This window comes from Talaromyces stipitatus, genomic scaffold (genome assembly GCF_000003125.1).
Source record: "Talaromyces stipitatus ATCC 10500 scf_1105507295555 genomic scaffold, whole genome shotgun sequence".
In the NCBI taxonomy this organism is placed as follows: domain Eukaryota; kingdom Fungi; phylum Ascomycota; class Eurotiomycetes; order Eurotiales; family Trichocomaceae; genus Talaromyces; species Talaromyces stipitatus.
In genome coordinates this window covers 1672576-1699283 of record NW_002990116.1, presented here as the reverse complement: position 1 = coordinate 1699283, position 26708 = coordinate 1672576, and the positions used below count along the sequence as shown (strand labels likewise).

At 46.7% G+C, this 26708-nt stretch overlaps 12 protein-coding genes across 13 annotated transcripts, besides 1 other annotated feature; 4 read left to right on the top strand and 8 right to left on the bottom strand.

The window, feature by feature from the left end:
• Window positions 1-240: 240 nt before the first annotated feature.
• On the top strand, window positions 241-2078 carry TSTA_117310 (aldehyde reductase (AKR1), putative). The gene is made up of 11 exons (XM_002481893.1): window positions 241-487; window positions 538-625; window positions 691-704; window positions 763-844; window positions 908-927; window positions 983-1055; window positions 1108-1237; window positions 1291-1355; window positions 1412-1540; window positions 1592-1707; window positions 1766-2078. The coding sequence occupies exons 1-11, from the start codon at window positions 441-443 to the stop codon at window positions 2013-2015; spliced, it is 1014 nt and encodes a 337-aa protein (XP_002481938.1). The 5' UTR covers window positions 241-440; the 3' UTR covers window positions 2016-2078.
• Window positions 2079-2093: 15 nt separating this feature from the next.
• TSTA_117300 (TFIIH complex helicase Ssl2, putative) lies at window positions 2094-4683 on the bottom strand (the record flags this gene model as incomplete). Its single annotated transcript, XM_002481892.1, has 1 exon — window positions 2094-4683. The coding sequence occupies one exon, from the start codon at window positions 4681-4683 to the stop codon at window positions 2188-2190; it is 2496 nt and encodes an 831-aa protein (XP_002481937.1). The 3' UTR covers window positions 2094-2187.
• Window positions 4684-5066: 383 nt separating this feature from the next.
• On the top strand, window positions 5067-6324 carry TSTA_117290 (uncharacterized protein). Its single transcript, XM_002481891.1, has 4 exons — window positions 5067-5118; window positions 5187-5200; window positions 5269-5294; window positions 5351-6324. The coding sequence occupies exons 1-4, from the start codon at window positions 5110-5112 to the stop codon at window positions 5698-5700; spliced, it is 399 nt and encodes a 132-aa protein (XP_002481936.1). The 5' UTR covers window positions 5067-5109; the 3' UTR covers window positions 5701-6324.
• Window positions 6325-6402: 78 nt separating this feature from the next.
• TSTA_117280 (uncharacterized protein) lies at window positions 6403-7551 on the bottom strand (the record flags this gene model as incomplete). The annotated part of the gene is made up of 2 exons (XM_002481890.1): window positions 6861-7551; window positions 6403-6661 (listed from the first exon to the last, which is right to left on the bottom strand). The coding sequence occupies exons 1-2, from the start codon at window positions 7025-7027 to the stop codon at window positions 6403-6405; spliced, it is 426 nt and encodes a 141-aa protein (XP_002481935.1). The 5' UTR covers window positions 7028-7551.
• Window positions 7552-8119: 568 nt separating this feature from the next.
• Window positions 8120-9855, top strand: TSTA_117270 (uncharacterized protein; the record flags this gene model as incomplete). Its single annotated transcript, XM_002481889.1, has 2 exons — window positions 8120-8287; window positions 8362-9855. Exons 1-2 carry the CDS (start codon window positions 8138-8140, stop codon window positions 9853-9855), a joined length of 1644 nt encoding a protein of 547 aa, XP_002481934.1. The 5' UTR covers window positions 8120-8137.
• Window positions 9856-9955: 100 nt separating this feature from the next.
• Window positions 9956-11736, bottom strand: TSTA_117260 (sugar transporter, putative; the record flags this gene model as incomplete). Its single annotated transcript, XM_002481888.1, has 5 exons — window positions 9956-10206; window positions 10260-10476; window positions 10529-10625; window positions 10678-11613; window positions 11666-11736. The coding sequence occupies 5 exons, from the start codon at window positions 11734-11736 to the stop codon at window positions 9956-9958; spliced, it is 1572 nt and encodes a 523-aa protein (XP_002481933.1).
• Window positions 11737-12803: 1067 nt separating this feature from the next.
• On the bottom strand, window positions 12804-13867 carry TSTA_117250 (3-beta hydroxysteroid dehydrogenase/isomerase family protein; the record flags this gene model as incomplete). The annotated part of the gene is made up of 2 exons (XM_002481887.1): window positions 12804-13556; window positions 13619-13867. The coding sequence occupies 2 exons, from the start codon at window positions 13865-13867 to the stop codon at window positions 12804-12806; spliced, it is 1002 nt and encodes a 333-aa protein (XP_002481932.1).
• A 519-nt stretch (window positions 13868-14386) lies between these two features.
• On the top strand, window positions 14387-15904 carry TSTA_117240 (galactonate dehydratase, putative; the record flags this gene model as incomplete). The annotated part of the gene is made up of 4 exons (XM_002481886.1): window positions 14387-14563; window positions 14610-15215; window positions 15262-15519; window positions 15572-15904. The coding sequence occupies 4 exons, from the start codon at window positions 14387-14389 to the stop codon at window positions 15902-15904; spliced, it is 1374 nt and encodes a 457-aa protein (XP_002481931.1).
• Window positions 15899-18418, bottom strand: TSTA_117230 (C6 finger domain protein, putative). Of its 2 annotated transcripts, XM_002481885.1 has the most exons (7): window positions 18297-18418; window positions 18134-18222; window positions 17995-18084; window positions 17121-17942; window positions 16487-16861; window positions 16208-16412; window positions 15899-16151 (listed from the first exon to the last, which is right to left on the bottom strand). In XM_002481885.1, the coding sequence occupies exons 2-6, from the start codon at window positions 18184-18186 to the stop codon at window positions 16307-16309; spliced, it is 1446 nt and encodes a 481-aa protein (XP_002481930.1). In that variant the 5' UTR covers window positions 18187-18222; window positions 18297-18418; the 3' UTR covers window positions 15899-16151; window positions 16208-16306. The 2 variants fall into 2 exon arrangements, with proteins under 2 accessions (XP_002481930.1, XP_002481929.1); XM_002481884.1 differs by having other exon boundaries at window positions 16208-16861.
• A 540-nt stretch (window positions 18419-18958) lies between these two features.
• TSTA_117220 (uncharacterized protein) lies at window positions 18959-20010 on the bottom strand (the record flags this gene model as incomplete). Its single annotated transcript, XM_002481883.1, has 2 exons — window positions 18959-19003; window positions 19093-20010. 2 exons carry the CDS (start codon window positions 20008-20010, stop codon window positions 18959-18961), a joined length of 963 nt encoding a protein of 320 aa, XP_002481928.1.
• Window positions 20011-20151: 141 nt separating this feature from the next.
• Window positions 20152-20178: a microsatellite.
• Window positions 20179-20812: 634 nt separating this feature from the next.
• Window positions 20813-23468, bottom strand: TSTA_117210 (beta-glucosidase; the record flags this gene model as incomplete). The annotated part of the gene is made up of 3 exons (XM_002481882.1): window positions 23379-23468; window positions 22717-23323; window positions 20813-22664 (listed from the first exon to the last, which is right to left on the bottom strand). Exons 1-3 carry the CDS (start codon window positions 23446-23448, stop codon window positions 20813-20815), a joined length of 2529 nt encoding a protein of 842 aa, XP_002481927.1. The 5' UTR covers window positions 23449-23468.
• Window positions 23469-25953: 2485 nt separating this feature from the next.
• Window positions 25954-26573, bottom strand: TSTA_117200 (uncharacterized protein; the record flags this gene model as incomplete). Its single annotated transcript, XM_002481881.1, has 2 exons — window positions 26462-26573; window positions 25954-26322 (listed from the first exon to the last, which is right to left on the bottom strand). The coding sequence occupies exon 2, from the start codon at window positions 26320-26322 to the stop codon at window positions 25954-25956; it is 369 nt and encodes a 122-aa protein (XP_002481926.1). The 5' UTR covers window positions 26462-26573.
• Between the last annotated feature and the right edge of the window lie 135 nt (window positions 26574-26708).

Genomic DNA, 26708 nt, shown 5'->3' with positions numbered 1-26708 from the left:
ATAAGGATTGGGTTTAGCAGAATATACATTCGTTTCAATTTTTCCCACTCTACAAGCGAGTTGAACAAGCTCGATCCTGTACCTATCTAGTTAGGCGTGATATATGCAATATTTGTAAAACGCAGATCAGAATCAATTCGCATTATTGAATGCAAATCGCGAACTGATATAGACGTCATCTCGGAGCATGTCCGAGCGGTCTCGGTCAGGCCGGAATGGCGGGGGTGTGCTGCTAAATGACGAATCCAGTCCACCAAAGGTACATCGAGCCCTAAGCTGTCGCTCCTATCTGTCTTTGGCAGGTGGGCTGGCAAGATGCTCCCCCCCCCCCCTAAATGGCTGGTCGATAAATTGTCTCAAGTCTTCGACGCGGTTCTTTTCTTGTTCTACTATCCTTTACATCCTGATATCTCACCATTTCATCCAGCACAATCATCAACATGTCTCTTGGAAAAACCGCTACACTCAACACTGGTGCCAAGATCCCGTGGGTTGACCTTGATATCTGATATGCGTTCATTACTGACGTCGTGCTAGTCTTCGAGGATACGGTACCTGGCAAGCCGAGCCCGGCCAGGTCGGTGAGGGTGTCTACCTTGCATTGAAAGCCGGTTACCGTCACATTGTTAGTTTCTCACCCTGTCAGTATACTGACCTTACTGAGCACTTGACTGACTGTTTCGTTTGCAGGATCTCGCCAAAATGTATGCAGTATTACTAGCTAGACGATTACTTCACAGCTGACACAATCGATACGAACAGCTACCAAAACCAGAAAGAAGTTGGCGAGGGTCTCCGTAAGGCGCTCAAGGAGCTCGGTATCAAGCGTGAGGATGTTTTTATTGTAAGTTCCAAACATTCTTGCACTAATAGCGTCTATTCCTAACCATCAATACCATCCGGATAGACCTCCAAACTGTGGAACAGGTTCGTAGATCTTCCACTCGCGTTGTAGTTGCCAAACATTGCTGAAACCGGATAGCCAATTCCACCCGGATGTTGTCGAAGCTGCCTTGGACGACACACTCCAAGAACTCGGCTTGGAATATCTCGATGTTTGTTCTCCCGTCGCAGAATCATACGACAACAGACTCACAAAACGTTTAGCTCTACTTGATCCACTGGCCAGTTGCATTCAAGTCTAACAAGCAAATCAACGACTTCTTCCCTCGTGAGGCTGGAAACGAGAAGGTGGTTGCGATTGACGATGAGATCTCCATCATCGATACCTGGACAGGTATGTATTAACCAAAAAGTTACAGAATGAGGATGACCATTAACACACAATAGCTGTGACAAAGTTGCCCAAGAGCAAGGCTCGAGCTGTCGGTGTTTCTAACTACAACATTGAGCACGTAAGTGCATCCTTAGTCTGGAGATTCTCAGAACTGATCGTATTATTGGTTATCAGATCGAAGCCATCATCAAGGCCACCGGCGTCGTTCCCGCCGTCAATCAGATTGAGCGTCACCCCTATCTCCCCAACCCACCTTTGATTGAATACGCCAAGGAGAAAGGCATTCACATCACCGGATACTCGGTATGACAAGCCTACATCTAGGGTTATTCGCAAAAACTTATACATTATTAGGGCTTCGGAAACAACTCAATCGGCGAGCCTCTCATCATCACTCGCCCCGAGGTCAAATCAGTCGCAGAAGCCGCTTCAAAGCGTACCGGAACAACCGTCACTCCTGCCCAGGTCGTGTAAGTTCCCATCCAACCTATTGACAAAGCAATCTCAAGCTTATTCGTTTTACTCCAGTCTTGCATGGGCCCAAGTCGGCGGCCACAGCGTAATCCCCAAATCAGTCACCGCATCCCGTATCGTCGAAAACCTCACCGATGTCGAGCTCTCAGCCGACGAGATTGCTGCTATTGATGCGCTCGGAAAGGAGAATAAGCGCTTCAATATTCCTGGTGCTTACTATGATCCTTTGTGGCCTATTAATATCTTCCATACGCCGGAGGAGGAGGCTCATCCTGAGTTTCACAAGGTTGTTGTCTCTAAATAGGACGATCTGATATTCGTATATAGTCAAATTATAGTTAGAATTACACGCAGATGAATATAGAGCTTGGATACTTTTATTAGACAAGTGGACATCAAATTCGTTAGTACTGCATAGACACAATCTATATGTTTAAAGATCCAAATATGAAAGCTACAAGAATGACCGGAAGCTATCACCGCCCCCTCGGTCCCATATCCTTCATAGCCTCCTTCCGCTTCTGCTGATCGCGCGCAATCTTCTTAAACAAAGGATGATGCTGTGCCTTCTCCTTGAGCTGCTTATTTCGCGACTTATTATACTCCACATACGCCATATCCTCGCCACCAGCAAGGCCGCTAAGTGTAGCTGCGCTGCGTTTGGCGACCGCCTTTTTAGCTGCTGCTCTGCCGCCGCGTTGGGCTCCAGAACGTTCGCTGAATAGATCGTCAACTACGTTCTCGACTTCGGCGGAAGTCTCGTTTTGGAGCATGACTTCTTGGAGGAGTTCGCGTCTTTCGGAGGGGGTAGCGTATGCGAGACCTTCGAGGTTTTCGATACCTTGAAGATGGGTGATTACTTTGAATGCGTAGCCTTGGTCGACGAGGAAGGCTTGTCGTTTAGACGAATAGTACATTTCGTCCGTGTCTTTGGATACAAGTGAATAGAAGAAGGCGTTGAAGCCTTCGTCGTTACGACGTTTGGCTCGAAGGATACGGCCTAGTCGTTGCGCTTCTTGACGACGTGAGCCGTAGTGCGATGAGATCTGGATCAGACACGTGGCCTCAGGGAGATCAAGAGAAGTATCTCCGATTTTGGACAAGAAAATAGTATTGACTTGTTCATTGTGTTGAAAGTTCTCCAAAATACGCATGCGCTCGTTCTGCGGAGTTCCACCGTAGATATAAGCTTTGCCTAGTTTTAGGGCATATCGCTGCAACGCATAGACATTGTCGGAGAACACAATGATCTTGTCGCCACGTCGCTCATGATAGTCAATCAAGAACTGGCACGCCTGGAATTTTCGTGGGTTCATGATATACAAGAGAGCAGCTTTACGCGAACTCTCCCGCATATATTCAGAATAAAATTCAGTCGTCATCGGACACCACACTTCGGCACATTGGACCTTGGCGATATGACCCTGCTCGGCCAACTCCATCCAGTTTGCTTCGTACAGCTTAGGACCAATCAAGAAGTTTAAATCTTTGATTTTGTCATCCTCTCGAAGGAGAGTCGCCGTCAATCCTAGTTTGGCCTGACATGCAATGCTGGATGTGACTTTTCGGAACATTGATGCCGGAACGACGTGCACTTCATCGAGGATCATCAGACCCCACTCTCGCTGGGTCAGCCAGTCCATCATCTTTTGCGCGTCATGCGATCGGGCTCTTGTTTGAGACACCATGGAATATGTCGAGACAATGATACCTGTTGACCGCTTGAACTTTTCTTTATTATCGGATGTAAATATGGCAATATCACTAGGATCGATGTTTGACCACCGAATGAATTCGTTTCGCCACTGGACAACGGACATAGAACTGGTGCATAGGACGATGACACCTTTCTTAATTGTGCAGGCCGCAGTAATACCGACAAGCGTCTTTCCGGCACCACAAGGCAAAACGATGATACCACTCTTGGCTCGACCGTTACCAAACATCTTACTCAGACTCTTTTCTTGATAACTTCGAATTTGAGCATTTGGCTTCAAATCAATATCCAGCGTTGGATTGTCCCTATCGTTCCGAAAGTCGTACTCTTCAAGGGCCGGACAACCCATCGCTTGACATCGCGCTTTGACAGCTTCCACGTCATCGTTGGGTATCTGGAAACTGTGAACCTGAGCGTCATCCTCGTCGTCATCTTCATCACGTATGGTAGCCAAAAAATCATCTTCCTTGTTGGCACCACTGTTTGTTGCTCCATTCTCTTCGCCGGAAGCTTGATTTGCTTGTTTAACACCCGCAGCATCTTTCGTACCGGGAATAACCAAGCCTGCCATCTTCGGTGCCGCCTGCTGTATGATGCCTTCCGATCCCTGCACTCGCTTGGTACCGATAATGTCGTCTTGAAGAAGCATTTGCAACATCGCCGGATCCGTACTCTCCACATAATATTTGTTATTGTTGAGAACTAGTTTGATTTTCCCATAAGACTTTGTGAAATCAATGATAAATGATCGAATCGCTTCTGGAATGGGTGTCTTGGATAGTCGGTCCAAAAAATGAATGATATCCTTCGGTTCCAACCCAACTGACACTGCAGCATATAGACTATTACCGGTCAGGCGGTATTCGTGTAGATGTACTGGTCTGGATAACGGTTCTGCTATAGTAGTCAAGAAATCCGCAGCCTGTGATGCCAACGGCGAGAAACTCTCTAGAGTAATGGTGCCTTTCAGAGGCTCGATCCATAATGGTCGATTTGCGTGATCTGGCTTCAGCGGGAGTGATGAGAAGTCCTTATAGCCATAGTGCGGATCGCTTTTGTCTAACGATGCTTTCTTATCCCTGCTGAAAGATTCAAGCGAGAACTTCTCCACCAAGTGCTGTGTGCGCTCTTCCTTTTCATCGTATTCTGAATACTCATCGCTACTATCGAAGCTCTGCGGTGTATCAGGCACGGGAGTCGGTCTTTTCGAGGCTCTCGCAGAGGCCGTATCGGTTGCTTTGCGTTTCGGAGCCATCGTGATGGTTATGGTGGCGAAGAGGATATCGAGATGCGGAGATTAAGACGTAACGAATGAACGCGTTTCAAGCCATATACATCCGATCTTTAACGACAGCAGTCGGATCCCAGCATGTCCTGGAAGCAGTCGTGAGGTTTCAGGACTGCCTTGATGAGAGATGGGGATGAAGAGGAGGAAAGATGAAGTGTTCGACAAACGGAGTCATGGAATGAGAAGTAGGCTGAGGTCTTGGCAGTCTTCTGGTCACGAGTCATGCACCAATCAGAGCGCAGAGTCGTTCCGTAGGCACGACGTAATCTCGGGAGCTGTTTAGGGTTAGCCGGCAGCTTAGACTAAAGACTAAGAGCCGTTTGGCCGTCCGAACTTCTTCATTTCTCTTCAGAGATCATTGTCTACTCATTTTCAATTCATAACTTCTTCAAAATGAATACGGTAAGTTGTCTCTGAGCTACCGCTTATCTTCCAGGTAAATGAGAGCAAGCTAATTGAACTCTTCTCAGATACGATCTACTTGGTGAGCTACAAGATGTCGTCCGTCCTATGCCGAATCATGACTGATCCTTAACCAATTGCACTTGATAGGTACGGATGGGGCGCTCTTTGTGTCGGTTAGTGCGATCCATGCTTTGAATCAATAGACAAGTATCACTGACTCAAATAATAGCCGGCGGAGGTGCCTACTACTTCGCCAAAAAATCCGTCAACGCCGATCGCGCGGCCCGATATGAAGCCGATATGAAGCGCAAAGCCGAATTAGCCAAAATGGAAGCCCAAGATCGTCGTCGAGCGCAAGAAATACGGAAACCCACAGATGATCCGTCATTACAACGTGCAAATGCCAATTCGGTCTCATACACCGCGAGAGATGATGTAGCTTCGCCTAGCAGGGAAGCTGGCCAGGATCCGGCTCCCACTCGACATGAACCAGAGACTGATGAGCAAGGATTACTCGAGAAGTCGAAATATGAAGCTACACAACCCTTCCGACCGCCACGGGGGAATCGGTTCAGTTGAGCTGGATTCAACCTGGTTCTTGTACCGATGTATTATATAGACTGGAAAATGGAAAAAAAACTTGGTTTTGATAAGGACGGCTAACTCAGTATGGCTATTTGTGGTTGGTGGACGTAATCATTGCATACGCCTGCATACGCCTGCATATGCCTACACACGGTTTATCAACACAGGGGAAATCCATTGCTACCTCATTTATCTTTGTCTAGAAGCAGTGTGTAAGTCAACTAAGTCGATTCAGAATTAACTAGTCAAATGCAATGTGGAGCCAAAACGGCAAGCCCATATCAAACGCCAGTCCCGTGCCCTAAAGATGATCCTCCCTGATATGCAAATATAATAATGCTATATATCGTAGTGATATTTTGCGAGAAAAGAAAGCAAATGCGACGAGCGGTAGATGTGTATTCGTTTCGAGACGGCTCAGTTGCAACTGTTCTCGTTGATGCAAGCAATCAAGTCCTGTGGTACCGTGATGCCGTTGATTCTGCCGGTTGGCCGTGTCGTAACTCAAGATGGGTATTGTATGGTATAATGAAAGTGAAAATTAAAGAAAAAAAAAATCGGGTATTAAGTCGTAATATGAAAGGCTTAAAGGGTAGTCAAGTTGATCTATCGTGCATGGAAGCAAAGCGGTGGGAGAGAACGAGTCCTGAAGGGCATGTTAGTGACTATCGGAGCGCAGTCCGAATGGTACAAAACTCACTTGGAATGAGGGTAGCCGGTATTGCGCTCTCGTGAACTTTCTAATGCTGGAGGAACAAAAGGCAGAACGACCATAGAGACCAGACACGACGAGGCCACAAAGCGGGATGTGCGAGTATCGGGTCGTGGACGGTGGGCTGAGAAATGGCGCACTGAACTGCGGAGCCCCGAAGATGCGATTGTGACTGCCATGATGTTGTATTGAGACAATGTACGGCGATATTGAGAGAGAACGACGGTAAAATCAAGGTAGAGACTGTTGCAAGAGGATTTATCTTAGATAAATAAACAACGGTAAGGGACATACACCGCAATATAAAGCTAATGATGGTCAACAGCAACAGCGGGGGCCAAAATAGCGTTGACCAATGAGAGAGCGTGCATTACAAATAACCAGTTGGTCACGCCATCTGGTGGAATAAAGGAATAAAACGCTCATAATCCGTCTGACTCACTCTTCTCTACTCGCCTTAACCAAGCGAGTCTGGGACAGTCCTATCGATAACGGATAGCATGTGGGGGAAGTTTCGGCCCCGAGCCCGATCCGAAACGTGTATGATACGATCGGAAGAGTCTTTTGCCTGGATTTCATCCATCCATCCTGTCCATCAATCGCAGTCATGGCTGATGTCTAATGCATGACGTTGTTCTCGGATGACATGAACAGGATATCAACAATGATGGACTCTACACTTCCAGGCCTCTCAGTTCATACTATATCCGCTTATTAAGGAGGGCCACTTTCTATAGCCGTCTTACGCGATCCCCCACTTCATCCGAAGAGCCCCATTTCCGGCGTGGAAGTTGTTCAAAAACCACGGATGAACCAGCCTTTCTGCGGCTGTTGTGCGCTTTCACGGATCTAGATTCGTCATGCCTGCAATCAATCGCGTCCATTAACTCGCCATCATCTGTCAGTCCACAAACAGTCTATATGTGTTACAATCTGCAGCGCGGCCATTCCAGACCAGCCTCAAGGCTTGGCAGCTGACTTTCTCATCACATCCGCCGTCAATCCGTTCAAGCTCCTTCAGAAAAGAGGCCTGGCTCTGGGGGGCGGATGATGCGAGGCAGCATTCCTTCATTCCTTGAGCTTTTAAGATCCCTAAATCCGCATCTGCTCCGAAGGCGACTTGCTCCGCTTGGCATTAGCATAGATCCACTGGCAAATAGGCTGCATTCTCGCGGTCGATGATCTGGACATTAGGACCGGGATAATCAACCACGTTATTGCCTGGTTGTATGCTTGGTTCTATGCCTGGAATTGATATCTGGTTCACTCCAGTCCCCAAAGGATTTCGGAACCACCTGCCCAAATGAATAGGTACTGTCACCATATAGCTCGGCGATGCCATGTAAACTAGCTTTCAGGGTCTGTTATTGATATTATCGATCTCCCTTTTCTCACGAAGTTTGGGAAGCCATCGTCCTAGTAGTACATATATTGTTCGTCTGACATTATGTCATGGTAATCGTAGAAGCGATATCACCAAGTCATGGAAATACAGCCTTCTTGAATCTTGTTGTGTGAATATCTTTTCATAGTCTGAGCTAGCAGTCTAGCATCAAGATTGTTTGACAAGAAGAGAGAATCGTATTGGTGATTTCTATTGGTTGATAATGCGCTTATTCACGTGACAATTTCCCCACAGTAATTTGCATCGAGACATGAGCTCTGTCGCTCTTTCCGCACTTTGACCTCATCTGTCTGTCTGTCATTCAAGCCCTTAACATGGCCGCCCATCAACTCGCCATCGCAAAGGCTTCCTTCTCTGCAGCACTTTTGCGACCCGATCCTACTTCTCTGTCGCGCGACGACATCACCACATTTCATACTCTACTAGACAACGCTTTATCGCATTGCTCGCGTATCAACGTCCAGGTCTGATCCGTTATGTTCTTTGGTAACTGTGGTCGAGGCGTGAATACTAAATGTTGCCTATAATGGTAAAATAGACTTGCAAGGAATGGTTGCTCCGTCATGTTGTTCCCTCCCCCAACAGAGTCGGCGTGCTTGGGAAATACCTGATTGCTTTGTCGACATCTTTCGATTCGGTGTCAGCTAAGGAACTACCTTCCTCAACAAGGCCCTCCAACAAAAAACCGTCCGGAAAACGGAAGCGATTACACATATTGTACTTGTTGAATGATATCTTGCATCATGCGAAATACCATTTGAATGAGGGTGTTGGCGCGTTCGTCAACTTCAGCAGCTCGCTACAGCCTCATGTCATTGAACTTGTCGGTCTTGCCGCTTCCTTCGATCGCAAGAAAAATCCCAAGCACCACCAGAAATTGGATATGTTACTAGATGCTTGGTATGATCACGGATACTACGCCGCCGAGTACGTCGACAAATTGCGAGAGCTGGTCAAGAATTCAGAGTCAGTCGATGCGATCAAGGCTTCTGTCAGTCTATTAGAAAGCGCGAGCGATATACAGTCTACGGGGTCTAAGAGGGACGCGCCGTATATAATGCCTGCTAGCCATGGCGATCCATCCACCCCATTTTATGACTTGCCCGCGGGCAATTTTGTTCCGCATATAATTCCGGACTCTACTACCCCGATACGACCGGACACCGTCAAACCGCTCCAATTCCTAGCTGGCCCAGCTGATCAAAAACTCGTCGGCGTGCTGAAGAAATTCTTCCAGGATGTGGATCACATTTACGGATCGATTGAGTCAGATCTTCCAGAAAACGCGTCATTAGACGTCGACGAGCTTGGACAGACTGTTGTTCGTGACGAGAAGACCGGAGAGATCATTGATACAGATACCTATTATGGGTGGTCCCGAGAATTCTGTGAACAGATGAAAAAGAGGAGGTCCAAGGGAACATCCCGACGGAGCTGTAGCTATAGCTCTGGTGATGACGAGCGATATGGAAAACGCCGGCATAGCGACAACAATAGCCGTTATGACTCTCGCTCACGTTCACGAAATCCTAGCCGCCGGCGGTATTCCAGGTCGCCATCAAGTAGCGATTCGAGAAATGCGTCTCGGCCACGCTTCAGTGCGCAATCACGATCGCGGTCCAACTCATATTCACCGAAACCTGCATCTCCTGCACAACCTCATCCTACTTTTCAGCAAAACAAACAACAGCCTGCGCCACCTCCTAGTGTTCCGAATCCTTCATATCCATTTAATGGTGCCGCATCCTTTCCACCGCAATTCACAGGGAATGCTCCACCTCCACCTCCAATGAATTACAACAATGCGTGGCCCACACCACATGGCGCACCTCCGCCTATGTATCCGGGAGGCGGTCAACATATGGTCCCTCCAGGAATTGCAAACTTCCCTCAACAATATCAGCCCCCTGCAAATCAATCAGCCCAGTATGGCCGACAACCGCCCTTTCTAGGGCAACAGATGCCAATGGGTGCATTTCCGCCGCCGTGGCAAGGAGGTCACCATGGTCACAATCAGGGCGAAAATAGGTAGCACATTACGCTGTACAATGATATACTATCAATATAAAACGTTCAGTAACATAGTCTCGATTATTAGTACTAATCTGAAGCTCTCAGCCAAGCAGTAGAGCTTAAACCTGCTCAACATGTGTGATAGCTCCCACTTTCCCTCCGATGGCATTTTGCTCCTCTGCAATCCGTCGCGCTTCAGCCTCAATGAACTCTACTGGTCGTTCGCGTTGGGTCAATGCACGCTTTCCGCAGACAATCAGTGATGGATTCTGAATGAATATTTCATCCATATCTTCGAGTGTCCGCTGCGATGTTTCGGGGTACAGGCAAAAGACAACGGGGAAATAAGCCCATACAATAATCGCAAATACTTTACCTATATCAGCTTTCATCCTTATGGAGATAAGAAAAGAGGAAACGTACTCAGATAAAACCGCCAATGTAAATTATTCACTCCGACTTTCGTGAACTGAGTAACGATAAACCCGCCCATCCAATTGGTAGCTGTCGCAGCTGCTGCGCCGCGAGTACGCCAGGCCAATGAATTGACCTCGGAGTTGTAGACCCAGGGCACTTTTGCGAAACTGGTGCCGTAGAAGAAGTAGTACAAGAAAAACATGGCTGTAGTAACGCGGCCGAGCTAATGGAAGTTAGTCTACTATTATATCAACAAAGAGCATCCACGGACGTACAAGTTGCTTGCGAGATGGGTCACTTTCCGCATATTTCAGACTGATTGATGCTATCAAATAGCATGAGCCCATGGTAAGAGAACCATAGAGCATCATCCTGCATACCGGTCAGTTCCTATACTCTCAGGTCATCGAGGAAAAGGGCATACTTTCTACGACCGAACCGGTCAATTATAAGCAGACAACAAAACGCAGCAAACAGGTATATCGTCCCATTGACAGCGGTCAAAAGCCGACTCATTTTCTCACCTAGACCAACGCTTTGCTGCAAAAGCGTAGGCAGATAATATCCCAGCGCATTTACGCCGCTAAATTGCTGCATGAATTGCGTACCGCAAGAAAGCAGCAAACGGCGCAGGGTCTGTGTTTTATCGCGAGAGCGCAGAATGTCCAAGATCGGACGGCGATCTTTTCTTTCTTCTTGGAGCGCAGATTGGATAGATAGGAACTGTGCCATGACATCCGGGTCGTCGATTGCGACAGCTGGTCCTGCGAGGCGGGCAATAACCTGGATGGCTTCGTCGGGTCGATCCTTGAGGAGAAGCCATCGTGGAGACTCGGGAATGAAGAGGAGTGCAGTCCCAACAACGACGGGAAAGATCAACTGGAATCCTAGCGGGAAGCGCCATTGCAATGCACTCCCCTGGAAATAGAGACCGTAGTTCATCCAACTAGCAAGACAGAACGCGGCTGTGTTGCATAATGATCCGACAACGACAAGTTTACCGCGGGACCTGGGACTTGAGCATTCCGACTGATATACGGGACATGTAGAAGAAGTCAATCCCATTCCGAACCCATTAATGATCCGACCAACAATCATCTGCGGTAAATGCCAGGAAACAATCTGCAGTACAGCGCCAACAACATTGAAGGCTAGTCCCATAGCGACAGTCTTCCTACGGCCCAGTTTGTCACCAAACGTGAAGGCACAGATAGCGCCGAAGAATGCCCCCAGAGAGAAGCAGCTGGTTGTTATGCCGGAGGTGCTTGCATGGCGGGTTTCAGGAAAGTGAGCTTTGAAGTCAGCTGAGATCAGGACGCCGGAGAAGACGCCTTGGTCGTAGCCGAACCAGGCCATTGAGCTGTTTCATGTTAGCTGGGCAGGTTACCAGTATGAGGGTAAAAATTGCTCACCATGCATTAGCGATGGTGACGAATGTCAGAAGCCATCTTCCAGAAAGACGGTCCGATAGTTTGAGACCCATTGCTGCCACTCGAAGAGGATGTGTAGTAGTCTGCTTTGCTAACTAACTGGTGTTCATGACTGCCAACATAGGGAAGAGAAGGCACAATAAATAGTACGCATATCGGACATGCAGGTGAATGAAGCAAGATGCACGACCCCATGGGGAATCGGCAAGTCGACCGGGGAATGTGGGGAGATACGCCTGTGCTCTGTTAGGGCTTTGGCACAGTCAGTCTGGTTGGTTCGGGGCAAAGCGGCAGCCGTTATAGCTGCGGGGATGAGCGGCAGACTTTTATCTGTTGCCTGGATTGGATACTTTTGTCTCATGACATGAAAGTTAGTGTGATGGCTCGGCGTCGACACGGTTGCCACCAGGGCACGTTCGAATAAAGCCCTTTTGACGAATTCGTTAATAAGGTTATCGATCGATATGGCACGTGGAGGCACGTGGTCAGACACCTTATCTGGGCGTCACGGGGATAGATTTGAACGACGGTAGATTGTAGTTACCGTAGTTGCCCAGTTGCACCGCTACCGCATTGGGATACCGGCCGGGCAATAGAGATTTGTGTGTAGCGGGTAGTATCGCCAATGAGTAGGATGGAGGTCCATAAATATTGGCTTTTTCCCCTCAACAGATAGTTTCCCTGCTCATACTCAGTTTCGTCAACACTGGCACCCCAGATAGTGAATATTATCATTAGGTTAAGCTGATCGTTACAATTAGATACATTTTAGGTGGTAAAGTCTATTCCTTGTCTAGAGACATTATGATTTCGAAGAATACTCCAATTATCCTCATAGCCATGCCTAGCAGCTTGCTACTACAGTAGAATCTGGCTATAACGAAAGGAAGGCCTCTTCATGTTTATACTAATATCAACTTTAGTTGCTTTAGTATAGAATTAAAGAGCATCGTAATTCTCAGTAATAAGATAGACTATTATTTCAGGGAGCTCTTCATCTCTATATTCTAAGTATCTGACTTGGATTCCGAGAGGCCTTCTTTTCGTTCAAGCCAGGTTCTACTGTACGTACTTCCAACAAACATATCACAACGAAATTTAATTGAATAAATGGTCTACATTAACTAGTCATCTGAATACCTTGCGACACAAAATCACGAACAGTATCTCTAAAAGTATGGTATGCAAAGCCGAGCTCCTTGCTAGCCGTCTCTCCATCCAAGCCGTAACTTTCATCAATGCTCTGCTCATCTTGACGCACCTTATCCTTCAGTTCCGGAAATTCAGTGGCAATGATACTCGCCGCTTTCGCGTAGGAGAAAGTTTCCGGTGCTGTGAGCGTATACCTCCTCCCTCCAGCCTCCTCAGTGAGCAACGCCCCAAGGTGTGCAGCAGCCAGATCGCGCACGTCAATCCAGAACGGTACTCGCGCAACAGGTAAAGGTGCGCCACTGGCAACCTGCCACAGCATTGCATTCGATTCGTTGACTTTGCTAATACTAGAAACAGGGTGCACCACTGGTCCAAACGTCATGGGAGGACAGAGAGCCACGAAATCAAACATGGGCTTCTTGTCACGGATGTAATTCCAGGCCTCGAGCTCGGCAAACTTCTTTGACCCCCTATATGCTATGATAGCGCTCGTAGCCTTGTCGGCCGCTTCCTCATATGTCAAAGGGTTCCAGTCGGCTCCGGTGTAGGTGAAGTATGGTGGCGCTTTTCGGTGTGCATCAAGCACTGAGGCGAAAGAAGATGTTAGTACGATGCGTCGAATCTTGGGGTTTGTAGAAGCAGCTTCGAATACAGCCCTGACGCCGTTTATGGCGGGAATTATGAGCTCGTTTTCATTGTCTGTTGTATCGTACGTAAAGGGCTGTATGATACCAGACGTTAGTGAAGATTATCTAAACAGTATTATGGAATTTGTTGATGTACACTCGCTGTATGAATGATTCCATCGACATCTTTCACGGCCTCAACAAGGCCACCGGGGTTCTGAAAGTCATCGATTTGTACAAACTCAAGTAAATCCTCATACTTAGACCTTGCCTGTAGCATCGCCTTTCCCTTGACGAGAGAACGGGTGGCACCCCGCACGCGAATGCCACCGGCTAGTAAGGCGTCGACAATATGGGCACCGATAAATCCTGTGGCACCGGTCACAAGAACAAACTTGATACTCATGATGACGGATTCTTCAACTGTAAGTACAAAGGAAAAACAATAATCATACCACACATATGATAGATTGACCATACTTCAACTTGATATACTTGATCGGAGATGATCCGACGGGGATAAGCGGCACCTGGTTATAACGAACTGGACTGGGCAGTGTCAAAGTCAATATATCTAGAAGTGAATCCGATTTAAGCGTGAAGAGTACTCCAATGTAGTAATTCATTTTTACTATTAATACATGAGGTGCTATTCATTTCCATATTCAAGTAATCAAAGGTGAGATTAGTATGACTATACATGAAGAGGGCTTCTTTTCGTTATAGTCAGGTTCTACTGTGGTTCTGCCAACCAGGTAGGTCAACGGGGAAGAGCGGCATACCCCGGGTAGTTCTCCACTCTCTCCGCTTCCCTTATCGATTAGGGCATGAACAAGCTCTTCTTTAAAGGGCCCATCATGTAGGGAAAATCCTGGAACGCAAACCATTTGCATTTTCAACATTCATCAAATTCTGCACACACAGAATGGGCTCTGTAATCACCGAACACGATGTTACCATCACATCTTTCGAGGTCGTTGACCTACGCTTCCCAACGAGTCTCGATGGTGTCGGTTCAGATGCAATGCACAAAGGCACCAATGGGTCGCATCCTTTCATTCAATTGAAGACAAACCATAATGAACTTATTGGAGAAGGAATTGTGAGTGCTTCCGATATCCCAGTATCCATTATCTAACAAGTATCAGGCTTTTAGCAACGGACGAGGTAGCGAATTGATATGCATGGCCCTCGATATTTTCGCTCGTCGTGTTGTTGGAAAAACAATGCACGAGCTTACACGAAACATGGGCAAGACATGGCGGTATATGGTCTCAGACTCGCAATATCGATGGATCGGACCAGAAAAGAGTGTTACACATCTCGCTGTTGCCGGAGTACTCAACGCAGTCTGGGATCTCTGGGGCAAGATACTGGGCAAACCTGTGTGGCAGATTATCTGCGAAATGACCCCTGAGCAAATAGTGCAATGCATTGATTTCCGATACATTACTGACGTGATCACGCCGGAAGAGTGTATTGAGATGCTCGAAAAGACTCAAAAGAACAAAGACGCACGGCTGAAGGAGGCTCTAGACAACGTTGCAGTTCCCGCCTATACTACCTCTGCCGGATGGTTGGCTTTCTCTGGTAACCGGATGCGAGAAGTGCTGCAAGAAACTATCGACGCCGGATTCACCGTATTCAAGTTCAAAGTCGGCACTAATGTGAAAGCGGACAGAGAGAGGCTGGCGGCTGTCAGAGATGTCTTAGGATATGATAAAGGTTATCAGATTATGATCGATGCGAATCAGGTATATCATTATCCTTGTAAGTCCTGTCAGCTCTAATGGTCGGCAGGTGTGGAGCGTTCCGGAAGCTATCGAATACATGAAGGAACTGGTCGAGTTCAAGCCAGTTTTCATCGAAGAGCCTACCAATCCTGATGACGTACTTGGCCATGCAGCCATTCGAAAAGCTCTTAAGCCATATGGAGTCGGCGTAGCGACCGGAGAAGCTGCACAAAATCGCGTCACATTCAAGCAACTTCTGCAAGCAGAGGCCACAGACGTCTGTCAAATCGATGCAGTCAGACTCGGCAGCGTGAATGAATGTCTTGTGAGTGACCTTCGGCTCAAATTCACTTTGCAAACTTCCACTGACTTCTCAGGCTGTGATGCTCATGGCCTTGAAATTCGACGTACCCTGCGTACCGCACAATGGAGCAATGGGATTGACAGAGTTGACATCTCACCTTAGCACAATTGATTATATCGCTATCAGTGGGCGAAAGTCAATGCTAGAGAATGCTGACAGTCATCGGGAGAATCTGCGACATCCATCCAAGATTGAAAATGCACATTATGTCACCCCGCTGGCTCCCGGCTATTCAACGGGATATACCGATGAAGCGTTGGAGAAATATACATATCCCACAGGGAGCTTCTGGAGAAGTGACATTGGAAAAGAGATCATCGCGCAACCTACTGGCGGCGAGTTGTAGATGACACGAATTTAAAGTAACTTAACTACTTCCTTAAATATTATATAATCAAGTTCACACTTGTAAAAGAAGCCTCCTCTTTTTCCTGATATCCTCTAGTATTGATACGACCGCTTCCAGGCTTGAGAATGCCCACGGTCGAAAGTTGTCAATTGCCATAGTCTGTAGCTCGTCAATGTCTGGCACAAAGGCTTGCAAATCTCGATTCAAGGAGCCTAAAGTGAGAATTATAATCGCACCAAGGGAGCTTGATTATCTTTAGTCAGTAACGTTGTGCTTCACGAGTCAAAGTCAGATTCTTACGATAATGCGAATGTCCACGTGTACTGACTTGGCCTTCCCAACACCTTGGTAGTATGGTGAATGTACCATCGGCAACTCTCAATGCAAATAGCAGCCTTTTCAACCATTGACCGCGGGGCACGTTTCGAGCCGTGCGTAACAACGCAAAGTAGAAATGGCCTGTAGATGATATGCCTGGCTGCAAAATAGCGAATCCTCAGAATTGCTTGTCGACCGGCGGTATCCTCCTCATTAGCATTTTCTAGAACAGGACGGAGACCTTCGGGGATAGATAAATACCATGTCTCCAGCTGTGAGCGTAGTTCATTACAAATACCATCAATCGAAACTATTTCTTCCATTGAAAAGTCATCAGATGCAAGAGATGTGATTGGAGGCTTCGAAAGTGGCTGTTTCTTGCCTGGGTATAAGGAGTTATGAATGCGATTGAGCAACCGCCGGATGGATATCTCAGCGAGATACCAGGCAGATTCTGCAAGCCCAAGGTTTGTACAGTTTGGAAGATATATGCTGTCTGTTAACTCTTCGAGCCCGCTTCGTGGGAGCTCAAGCTCCGCGAGACGGTCGCACTCGACGAGAAATGATGACCAGAAAAGGCGGACAAGATGCTCTCCTTCATTAAAACCATTCGATATTTTCTGAAGAGAATCCACCCTACCGATGTTAGCTTGCTTCACCAATGGTGGGTACAATAGATCCTGGCTATAACGGATAGAAGGCCTCTCAGGGCCTAAGCTCATATATCCAGAAGTGAGTTCGATTCAGGGATGAAGAGCACCTCATACATTAATCCATTTTAGTATTAACAAATTAGATGCTCTTCAGTCCCATATTAAAGACACCCAAGCTGATATCAGTAGAAAGGTGGAGTGGCCTTCCTTTCGTTAAAGCCAGATTTTACTGTATAGCTTACCCGACATGATTAATTTGCAACATCGTTGAAGCAGAGTGAATCAACCGCCAACTCTGTAGTGGCCGAACAATGTAGGCAAAATAGACACTGGCAAGAACCAGTGCATGAGCCGCCAACATACTTGAAGAAAAAGACCATGCAGAAACAGAGAGCAGCGTCGGCATAGCGTACTGCATGTAATCCATACCCGGAGGTGACGACTTGAATACCTCAGGGTCCGGGGCTGTGGAAACAACGGCTCCTAATGCCAGAACAACCATACAGAGAATAGATTCATAGCTATGATCAGGCCCATTCTCGAGGAATCGAGCATAGTGCTTTTGAAACTCTTCGCGGTCTAGAACCGGATGGTTTGGATGAACGTATGCGAAGAAGAATAATATCAATTCGTCTGTGATTTCCCTCTGTATATTGACGGGAGACGCTGCATGGGAATGTTCCAGTGAGAGCTGAGGAGGAAGATGACTTCGCAATTCAAATCTGAAGAAGAGATCTGTCGGGTATTCCCCGATCAGTGATTTGACCGCAGGCAAATTTAATAAATATGTAGATGAAGTCTTGTGTTTGACTGGTATGGTGAGAGGCGGCAAGCTTGAGTAGTCAGACGGGGCATTAAGGTGTGACGATGACCACGTTTGGGAATGCATGTCAACGATTGCAACTGACTGCTGACTCCGCGGTGTGACGGCATCATGAACATGCAAGGGTGTTCTTTGAGGCTCATTAGAAAGAGCTGTTATCCGCTCTGATTGACTCTGGAGGATTGCCTCGATATTTCGCAACCGATTGAGAATCTCCCGACTGCCTCCAGAAGTATCAATCCTAGATCCGTAAGCAGGTACACAGGAATTTCCAGATCCCAAGTTTGGATTACCTTTGCGATGGAGTGTCATCGTAGTGACACTCAACGTCCAAATCAAGACAATTAGAGCACGATGGTTTCCGTGCGTCACATCTCCGTTTTCTATTCAGATCAACATGCTTGAATGCCCTTGTCCGAGGGTTAGCTTTACCTGCTGCGACAGAATATGCAAGCTAATGCCGCCCGTTTACGCGTATAGCTCATTCTTTGGTCGAGGATAAAATGCAGTAGAACCTGGTCCTAACGAACAGAAGACCTCTCGGGGTCCAAGTCAGTATATCCAAAAGTGAGTTCGATTAGGGGATGAAGGGCACCTTCAATATCTATTCTAATATTCGTGAGTAGGATGCTCTTCAATCCCATATTAAATTAATCCAAGCTAAGATTAGTAGAAATATGAAGCGACCTTCCTTTCGTTATAGCCAGGTTCTACTGTGGATGAAAAGAGTTTAAATGGCAGGTTCTGGCTTCCTTTCCCCACGCGGTCAGCTGACCACAGAGACAATTACCCCAGACTCCGGAAATTTGGGTGGGGAACCGCGTAGTAGATCATGCCCTAACCCTATACAGCCTATAAGACTACAAGGAAAGGAAGCCCTCTTCATGTATATACTAATCTCACCTTTGATTACTTTAACATGGAAAGAAGAGCACCTTATATATTAATAATAAAAACAGATTAATACATTGGAGTACTCTTCACTCTAGACATTGACTTGGGCACTTAGAGGTCTCCAGTTCGTTATAGCCAGGCTCTACTGTACATACCTACTATAAGATGGTAATGGAATGTGTCTGATAAGTATTATTAGGACTCGTAGCGAGTACTGTATTATCCTCTAGAATTAGTATATTGGTCACGCTAACAAAATAATAAGTTTTGGAATCCATAAATAAATCTCCCACCCTCCAGTAAATGCAAATGCTAACTATCAACTCCAACCCATGCAAACCCTATGTTCGGGAGTGTACTATCTCAAACAACCGGCACACAGCCCACATAAATTGAGCTCAAGGTTGTCTACATAAATGCATATAATCAGTATTATTGAAATCATCGAACGAAATAGGAAGAAAACTCACGAGTGCATTCGTTTCGCAACAACTCACAACATCCCAGCATACGGCACCATCTTCAGTGCTATCATTGTCATTGATATCGGCACAGTCGAGTCCTACCGATGTATCGGGTCTAAGGAAACTCAGGTCGAATCCAGTGATACCATCCAGAGCATTGACGACTTTCTTTAGATCGTTATGCGCGGCAGAACAGCATTTACGAGTTGTCCCGCGCGAACAGGTTGATGTTGCTGCTGTTATAGCTGATTGCTGAGATGAATTTGTCTCCGTGCCTGCATCGGATTGCATAGAATTTGTATCGCCAGAGTCAGAGTTGGAATCGGTGTTGGTTGTCTGTGCTAGATCTGTCGCAAGAACCGAGAGGATTTCGGAAGCAGCGTTGTCCTCGATCGCAATTATAGAAGGTAGAGTAGTGGTTGGTGTGGCAATTGACGGGATAGTGACTGAGGTTGCGCCTGGCACAGTGATAGTGAATGAGCTCGAAGGTAGAGCAACGACTATAATCGAGGCCGATGACGATGATGCCGCAGCCGCTTTTGTTGCTTGTGACGTAGATGACACTGTTGTCTTTGAAGTTGTTGTAGGTGCCGTTGACGATGAAGATGACGACGTAGAAGAGGACTTCTCAACAGGCTTCCTAGTCCCATTTGGCATTGGCATACCAGGAGGCGGTAAAAATTGCATATTACTCGGCATCAGCGTCCGAACCGGTGTCGGAAACACTGTGATAGTCCTGACACTCTGCACGGTTACAGAAGGAGTTTGAAACGATGGCGTGGCAATTTGCAGTGGACCATGTGCATATCGCTGATCATAATTTTGGATTTGATCATTTGATCGACCAAGTACAATGTTATGATGTTTTCTATGTGGTGCTGCAAGGACATGAGGGGATGTGGAGAGGATGATTGCCAGTGCAATGGCGAGTGGAGTGGGATCGAGGAACATTTTCTTTTCTCTCTGAGTGGGTCAGCGTCTGATATTGGTACTAATCTGCGATGAAACATACCTCGACTATACGGCACTTTGATGCAGTATTGGCAATGCCTTTGATGCTTCTCGAGTAGTATAGGTAAGGCCTTGAGCGACTGATGATGATGATGATGATAATGATGAATTAAACTCCTTGCTAGAGGATATCATCGCCCCATAAATAATGGAATTGATCTTCACGGGAGCGCCATATTTCTGACAAAAAGCTATAGACAAACACAGAACGATTCCCCAACCACTTCGAAGAACTATGTGGTGTAGGAAAAGTTTCCTACTTGGGTAATTTGGCGCCACAACTTGAAGCCTCAAATATCGTACCAGCCTCCTTTCACAAAGCGAATAGAAGAGTTTCGGAACATTCCTTGGAATGGCGGGAAATGCTTTATCTATACCAGCCTTGTCGATCACTAAATTACTTTGGGGTAGACACATGGATGTCTATGATTGAAGTGTTCTAGAACAGGGTACAAGAATATTTCTGGAATGCGAACCAACCTCCTCAGCCTCGCTATGGGCCTAAGCCAATAGAATGCTCTGTACAAACTGTCAAGAATGTGCCATCTATAATTTAAAAAGGCATGAATTCATTCCAAACCGTCATTGGTTAGTTAATAGAGAGGTTTACATTCCAGTTTCTAGTCTGCATTCTGCGGTAACTCCAGAGCAAGCAGAACGATGCAACACGTGTACTAAAGTTCTATTCCTATTTAGAAGATATCTAAGTAGGTCACTCTAGGCCTAACCTATCAGACTAAGTCTACAATCCAATCCAGTACCGACTCTTCTCAACACTAAACTTTTCAGAAAGTGCTTCCTCCCCAGTCCCAGTAATCAAAACCGTATATTCGCCCTTTTCAGATGCCCAAGATTCTCTAATCTCATCCCAGAAGCTTGTCGCAATCTTTTTCTCGACTGTGATTGAGACATCTTTCTTTTCTCCAGGTTGTAGATGGACTTTTGTGAAACCTTTCAATTCTCGAACGGGTCTCTTAATGTTTGCAATTGCGGGGGGTTGTATCCATAGTTGCACTGTTTCTGCACCAGCGACTGATCCGGTATTAGCCACTGTCAAGGAGGCGGTTATTCTTTCGCCGTCTTCTAGAATTGGCTTCTCTGAGTCTACCTGCAATGATAGACCCGATCGTGCGAATGTCGTATACGACAAGCCATAACCGAATGGAAACAACGGCTTAACTCCAGCCTTCTCAAAATACCGATATCCCACATAAACATCCTCTCCGTACAAAACCCGGCCTCGCTCAGAACCGAAATTGAGATACGACGGGTTATCCTCTAAACGAGCAGGGATAGTTAAAGATAACTTCCCGGCGGGATTAACATCACCATAAAGAACGTCAGCGAGACCGTTTCCGAGCTCGTTTCCACCGAACCACGCTTGAGCTAAGACGTTGGCCTTGTCTATCCAAGGCATGGTCACCGGTGTCCCGCTTTGAATAACAACGGCAACGTTGGGATTGACGTCAAGAACGCGAGATATCAATTCATCCGTGCCAGGTGGGAGATCCATATGCTCTCGGTCATTGCCTTCGGTTTCCCATTCACCATTCAATCCGGCAACGAGAATAACCTGTTCCATTTTGGACGCCAAGTCGACTGCTTGTTTGATAGACTCCTCCTTATCAATTCGCTTGCCTGTACCGAAGGCGAACCCACCAAGACCAAAGTCAATAACGCTACGATTTTCCAATTTCGATGTTGGCCGGCTTCCATATTGGAACAGGATCTTGTACGAGGTTCCTCCCTTGAGTTCCTTGGACCCTTTCTCCTCAACCGTGGCACTGCCGAACATGGCTGTTCCTTGTCGTTGAGTGGTAGCGTTGTCCACGACAAGTTCGCCATCAATGAACAATTTTCCACTGCCAATCACGATGACTCCAAAATCATACAGACCGTCTTCTGCTGGTGTGAATGTTCCCTCCATATCGGCGTAGAATAGCTGCCCAGGGATGCGAGGGTTCTTGTAATCGGCAAGGAAACCCGTTGAGTTGACGAGATGCAACTCATCAACAGGCTTGGAATCGCTGTTCCTCTCTTCGGGAGGCTCAAGGTACGCTTTAAATTCAAAACCCTGCTTCTTTCCATCCAGAGTCTTCATTAACGGTCCTAATGGAGGCAGAGTTTGGTGAGCATAAGCACCCTGGGAGAATTTGACATCTGCTTTGCTAGCGTTGGTGATTCCTTCAAACGGAGTCACAGTATAATACGGTGGTAAAGACGCAGAACCACCGCCACAGTAAGCAGCCACTTTAGAATTTGGTCCTATAACAGCGATAGGCTTGATCTTGTCAAACGGGAGAACGCTGTTGTTGTTTCTCAAGAGTACTATAGACTCAGCAGCTGCACGGCGAAGAAGTTTCTGATCTTCAGGACGATTGAGACCTTTCTCCTCGGCGCCAAAGGGGATATCGGATTTACCGGCATGGTTGACAAGGTTGAGCACGTTTCGCACTCTTTCGTCAAGGACATGGTCAGCCACTTTTCTTGAATTGATTGCGTGGTTGAGGATTGATCCTCGCCACCGGGTTGGACCTGGCATTTCGAGATCCAGTCCGGCATTGATTGCTTCTGCAGTGCTATATGTGCCGAACCTAATAATCGAATTAGAAAGTAGTCCAATCCCAAAAGTGCAGAGCGTCTTACCAATCGCTCATAACGAGACCGTTCCACTTCCATTCTTTGCGCAAGATGTCTCCAATAATACTTGCGTTTTCGCTCACATGACACCCATTAATCTTATTATAAGCGGTCATAAAGCACGCCATCTGACAGATTCGAAGAGCCTGCTGGAACGGCACTAAATAAATCTCACGCAACGCTCTCGCCGTAACGATAGTATCAACCGCCATACGCTCATGTTCCTGATCGTTGCACACAAAATGCTTCAACGTCGCACCAACCCCCTTTGACTGGACACCTTTACAATAATACCCCGCCAAAACACCAGAAAGTAACCCATCCTCCGAAAACGACTCAAACCCACGACCGCCAAGGGGCGAGCGCTGGATATTGATCGTAGGACCTAATAGGACATGAACACCTTTGGAGCGTGCTTCGTCGCCTAATAATTCACCAATCTGCTCGAGTAAGTTCACGTCCCAGGTTGAACCGAGAGCTGTTGAGCATGGTAGACATGCTGAGGGGACGCCGTTGAAGAAACGAGTTCCGCGGACACCGTTTGGTCCATCTGATGTTCGCACAGAGGGGATCTTGAGACGTTCTATGGGCACTGTGTGCCAGAAGTCGGCTCCTGGTGATTATCAGCTTGTCGTTGACTGTATAAAGAACTGTTGGTAAGCGGTTACCAGCAGTGAGTGCAATCTTCTCGTTCAGGTCCAGCTCCGAGAGCGTCTTTTCAATATCAAGTTGCACCATGTTTACTATGCCTGTGGTCTATCTCGTAGAGGAATCAAGACAGAGCAATTGACAAGAAGAAAAGACAAGTGGAAAAGCTTAAAATATATGCTTATATTACCCGTTAGGGAACTAAATCCAACCACTAACAATAAACAACCGAAGTTTAGCCGGCGCCCAAACCTTGTGCATATGATGAAAGTCTCTCAATGGATAGATTCATATCAAACCCCCACTACGACAGATAGATCTTACATCTAAATATCCACCTTGACCCTCTCCAATTTCCTCTTCAGGTGTAGGTTACGCATGTTCGGATCTCGGGCTCGTTCCCGGCTGTCGCGATTCATTTGCTTCTTGGTTGGGGCTTTACGCACCGGCAACTCGATTCCTCTTTGTGCTACAATGATCGCGGAGTGTCGGCTGGGTTTGATTTGATCTCGACGGACTGAGCTTGTTGATTATTTTTCGAGAGCTTTAAACACACGGAAAGGACTGGGAAGATTGTCAATATCCACTTCGAATGCCCTATCGCTATACAATGACGCCAATTATTGATGTGGAGCATATACCAGGGTTAGGGTTCTAATAACCCTAAGCCTGTGATACTCATGCTGTATTTCTGGGCAGTAGAGTGGAAGAATTGAGCGTTCGGTTTGCTATTACAGAAAGTCTTTTGGTAAATACATCCATCTCCCAGTTATACCATCGGATTTGCAATGAACTTTGTGGTGACATAATCATCTTCAGGGCGCTATCATCGACAATCACCTTCTACATAGGTGACATGACATATATGTCCATGTAGGACAGCCCCTGTTTCACACCAGTTTAATCATTTAAATGCATAGACTGTCCTGTCTGAGATTTATGTCAGGGATAAGTACAGCCAAGAGAAAAAGAGATGGGGGGAGTATGTAAGCGGTCTCCCGAAAGGTATATCTGACGTCGTCGGGACGGTCCAGAGACATACCCTAACCTAACATCAGCTATATGACTCCGCCCCATTCAACGATTTATCCTTCGTGTTACCGAAGTAGGTCTGAGGACATATGCACAGACCTATTTATCGAAAGTACGAGGGAGTAATCTGTCCAGGTACGTCAAACCCCTAGAGAACAGCGGCGTATGACGTTCCATACTCCGCTCGGGGGGCGGGCATACGTAGCTAGAGAGCTAGCTGATGTCGAAGTCCCCATCTATTATATATGGTTATTAATGATATGACCCTTTACTTCCCAAACAGTCTCGGATAGGCACTGATGACGGTGATGATGATGGCATACGCATACTATGTATCTTATATCTTCCCATGCAGCGGTTCAGCTTAATCATTTCCAATGGTTTAGTGTCTCTTGCCACCATGCGAGTGCTTGCATCGGTCTAAGCTACAATCTGTCTGAGATGGGCAGTGTCTCTCTTTTAACTTTACATGCCTCGCTACGTAGGCGCCTAGAATGATTACATCCTAGACAGAATCATCATCTTCGGTGTAATCAGTCAGCTTTCAAGAGGATCTTTTCATAGGGCCATCACAAAACATGCATCTATAATGACGATATAGCATCTTAATCGTCTTTCCGGCTGCGATGTTTTCGTATTATTCAGATGGAAATGAATTTGAGAATAGTATCAATTCGAGCCTAGCTGACCTGACTGGACCGAAGTTTTCCATGACAACCGATCAAAGATAACCCTGTCCCATAATAAAACTAAAAGTACATGAAGGTTTACATCTCGATCCAGCGAGCTACTAACAAGAACAAGACAATCATAAGTATACAAGTCATAAAATTCGTAACATCATAACAAAACACGCCGATGGATCAGAGAAACACCACACACAGATCAAATAAGACGATGGGTTTTGGAATTCGAAATTCTATTGTCATGTCTAGAGTAAAGTCTTCCAGTTATCTCACGTTCCACAACAAGAAAAGGAGACTCTGTCGACTACCCTGACTGCGACGTGATGAAAAAGCCAAAGGGGTATGGTGCTTGGGGAAGATAGTAAATTGCGGCAAATGAGATGAAAACATGCTCATTCGCTCGAGTTGGGCTAGAACGATAGTCAATGTAATGTCAAATCGGATTGGGGAGTATCTCGTCTCATAGAGAGAGATACGACCCGACCATTGAAAAAAAAGAAGAAGAATCAAAATGCAAAACAAACGAATCCACCTGTTCATCGACGAGAGTATCGAAGTGTTGTAATGAACGTATGTGTGGGCAAACTCCAAATCTCAGGCCAACGCTGGCAATGAAAAAGAGACGTGAAAGTCAATCTCTTCCAACCACTCTGATGCCTCGCTCGGAACCCCTCTCCATGCTGTAAATATCATCTGACTCCGTAAGGGTGCATACGTCGAGGTTAATGACGGTCGCTAAGGTATAACTGAAGGGATGCGCTAAAAACAGGAACATCTTTTGAGATGAATTAGTCAGCCGGACGTACGTGGAACAAAGATCCGGTGACATACCCTCTTGACGAGACCTCTCGCATTCAGAGCCGATGAAGCAGTGCAGCTAGTCACGAGCACTACCCGGAGACTGGGTGCTGCCATCACGTCTAGTCTGCTGAGGTGGTAGACCGCTACCAGCACCAGCCATATTGGTCATGGAAGATGTGTTGCTTTGGCCGCTGCTTCCGCTGCTACGGCTGTTGCCACTATTACGACGTCCGAGCATGTTATCTCCCGCCTGGGTGAATGCTTCGATTTGACGCTGGGTATACTGCAGCATCACCCTGTTGTAGTCGTCGACAGATGCACGGGGATCAATGCCGGGGGTAGTCTCCAACAGCGCGATTCCCGAAGTACGGCCGGAGATGTCCTCGGTGGGTAGACCTTCTGCTGGATTCATTGCCATTGGGAGACTATGCATATCCCAATACATCTAAGACTTATATCAGTATGATGGTTTTGCATGGCGCGGTTCTAAAATCGTCGTTCTTCGCCAGATAATAGTCGCAGGGACTACGCCGTTGTCTTGTTTTCGGTCTTCGACAAGGCAGAATACGTCAAGGGGTTCTTACAAAAGATTCCGAAGAGTTATTCGCGAGTCTAATGCACTCGATAGCCGACGATATGCAGGTCTGTGGTCGAATGTGTCACAAGCCTTGCGAGATGGATTTCAGGTATGACGACAGGTTTTGCCAAAGACAATTCCACGACAAAACAAGGGGAATCAACCTAACTGAGACGTTCGCAAGCGAGTACTCGAGACTATATAGCAGGAAGAAAAAAGAAGATGGAAGTTTGACCAGTTCACGTCGTCGGGAC

What these genes read in the sequence shown, in the direction of transcription:
- TSTA_117310 (XM_002481893.1), top strand. Translation starts at nt 441, where the DNA reads ATGTCTCTTGGAAAAACCGCTACACTCAACACTGGTGCCAAGATCCC. An exon ending in AACACTGGTGCCAAGATCCC is followed by an intron (nt 488 to 537) that starts GTGGGTTGACCT and finishes ACGTCGTGCTAG; the next exon opens with TCTTCGAGGATACGGTACCT. An exon ending in TTCACATCACCGGATACTCG is followed by an intron (nt 1,541 to 1,591) that starts GTATGACAAGCC and finishes ATACATTATTAG; the next exon opens with GGCTTCGGAAACAACTCAAT.
- TSTA_117290 (XM_002481891.1), top strand. An exon ending in ATGGGGCGCTCTTTGTGTCG is followed by an intron (nt 5,295 to 5,350) that starts GTTAGTGCGATC and finishes CTCAAATAATAG; the next exon opens with CCGGCGGAGGTGCCTACTAC.
- TSTA_117230 (XM_002481884.1), bottom strand. Translation starts at nt 18,186, where the DNA reads ATGAGCTATACGCGTAAACGGGCGGCATTAGCTTGCATATTCTGTCGC. An exon ending in GATGACACTCCATCGCAAAG is followed by an intron (nt 17,943 to 17,994) that starts GTAATCCAAACT and finishes TTACGGATCTAG; the next exon opens with GATTGATACTTCTGGAGGCA. An exon ending in ACGTGGACATTCGCATTATC is followed by an intron (nt 16,152 to 16,207) that starts GTAAGAATCTGA and finishes AAGATAATCAAG; the next exon opens with CTCCCTTGGTGCGATTATAA.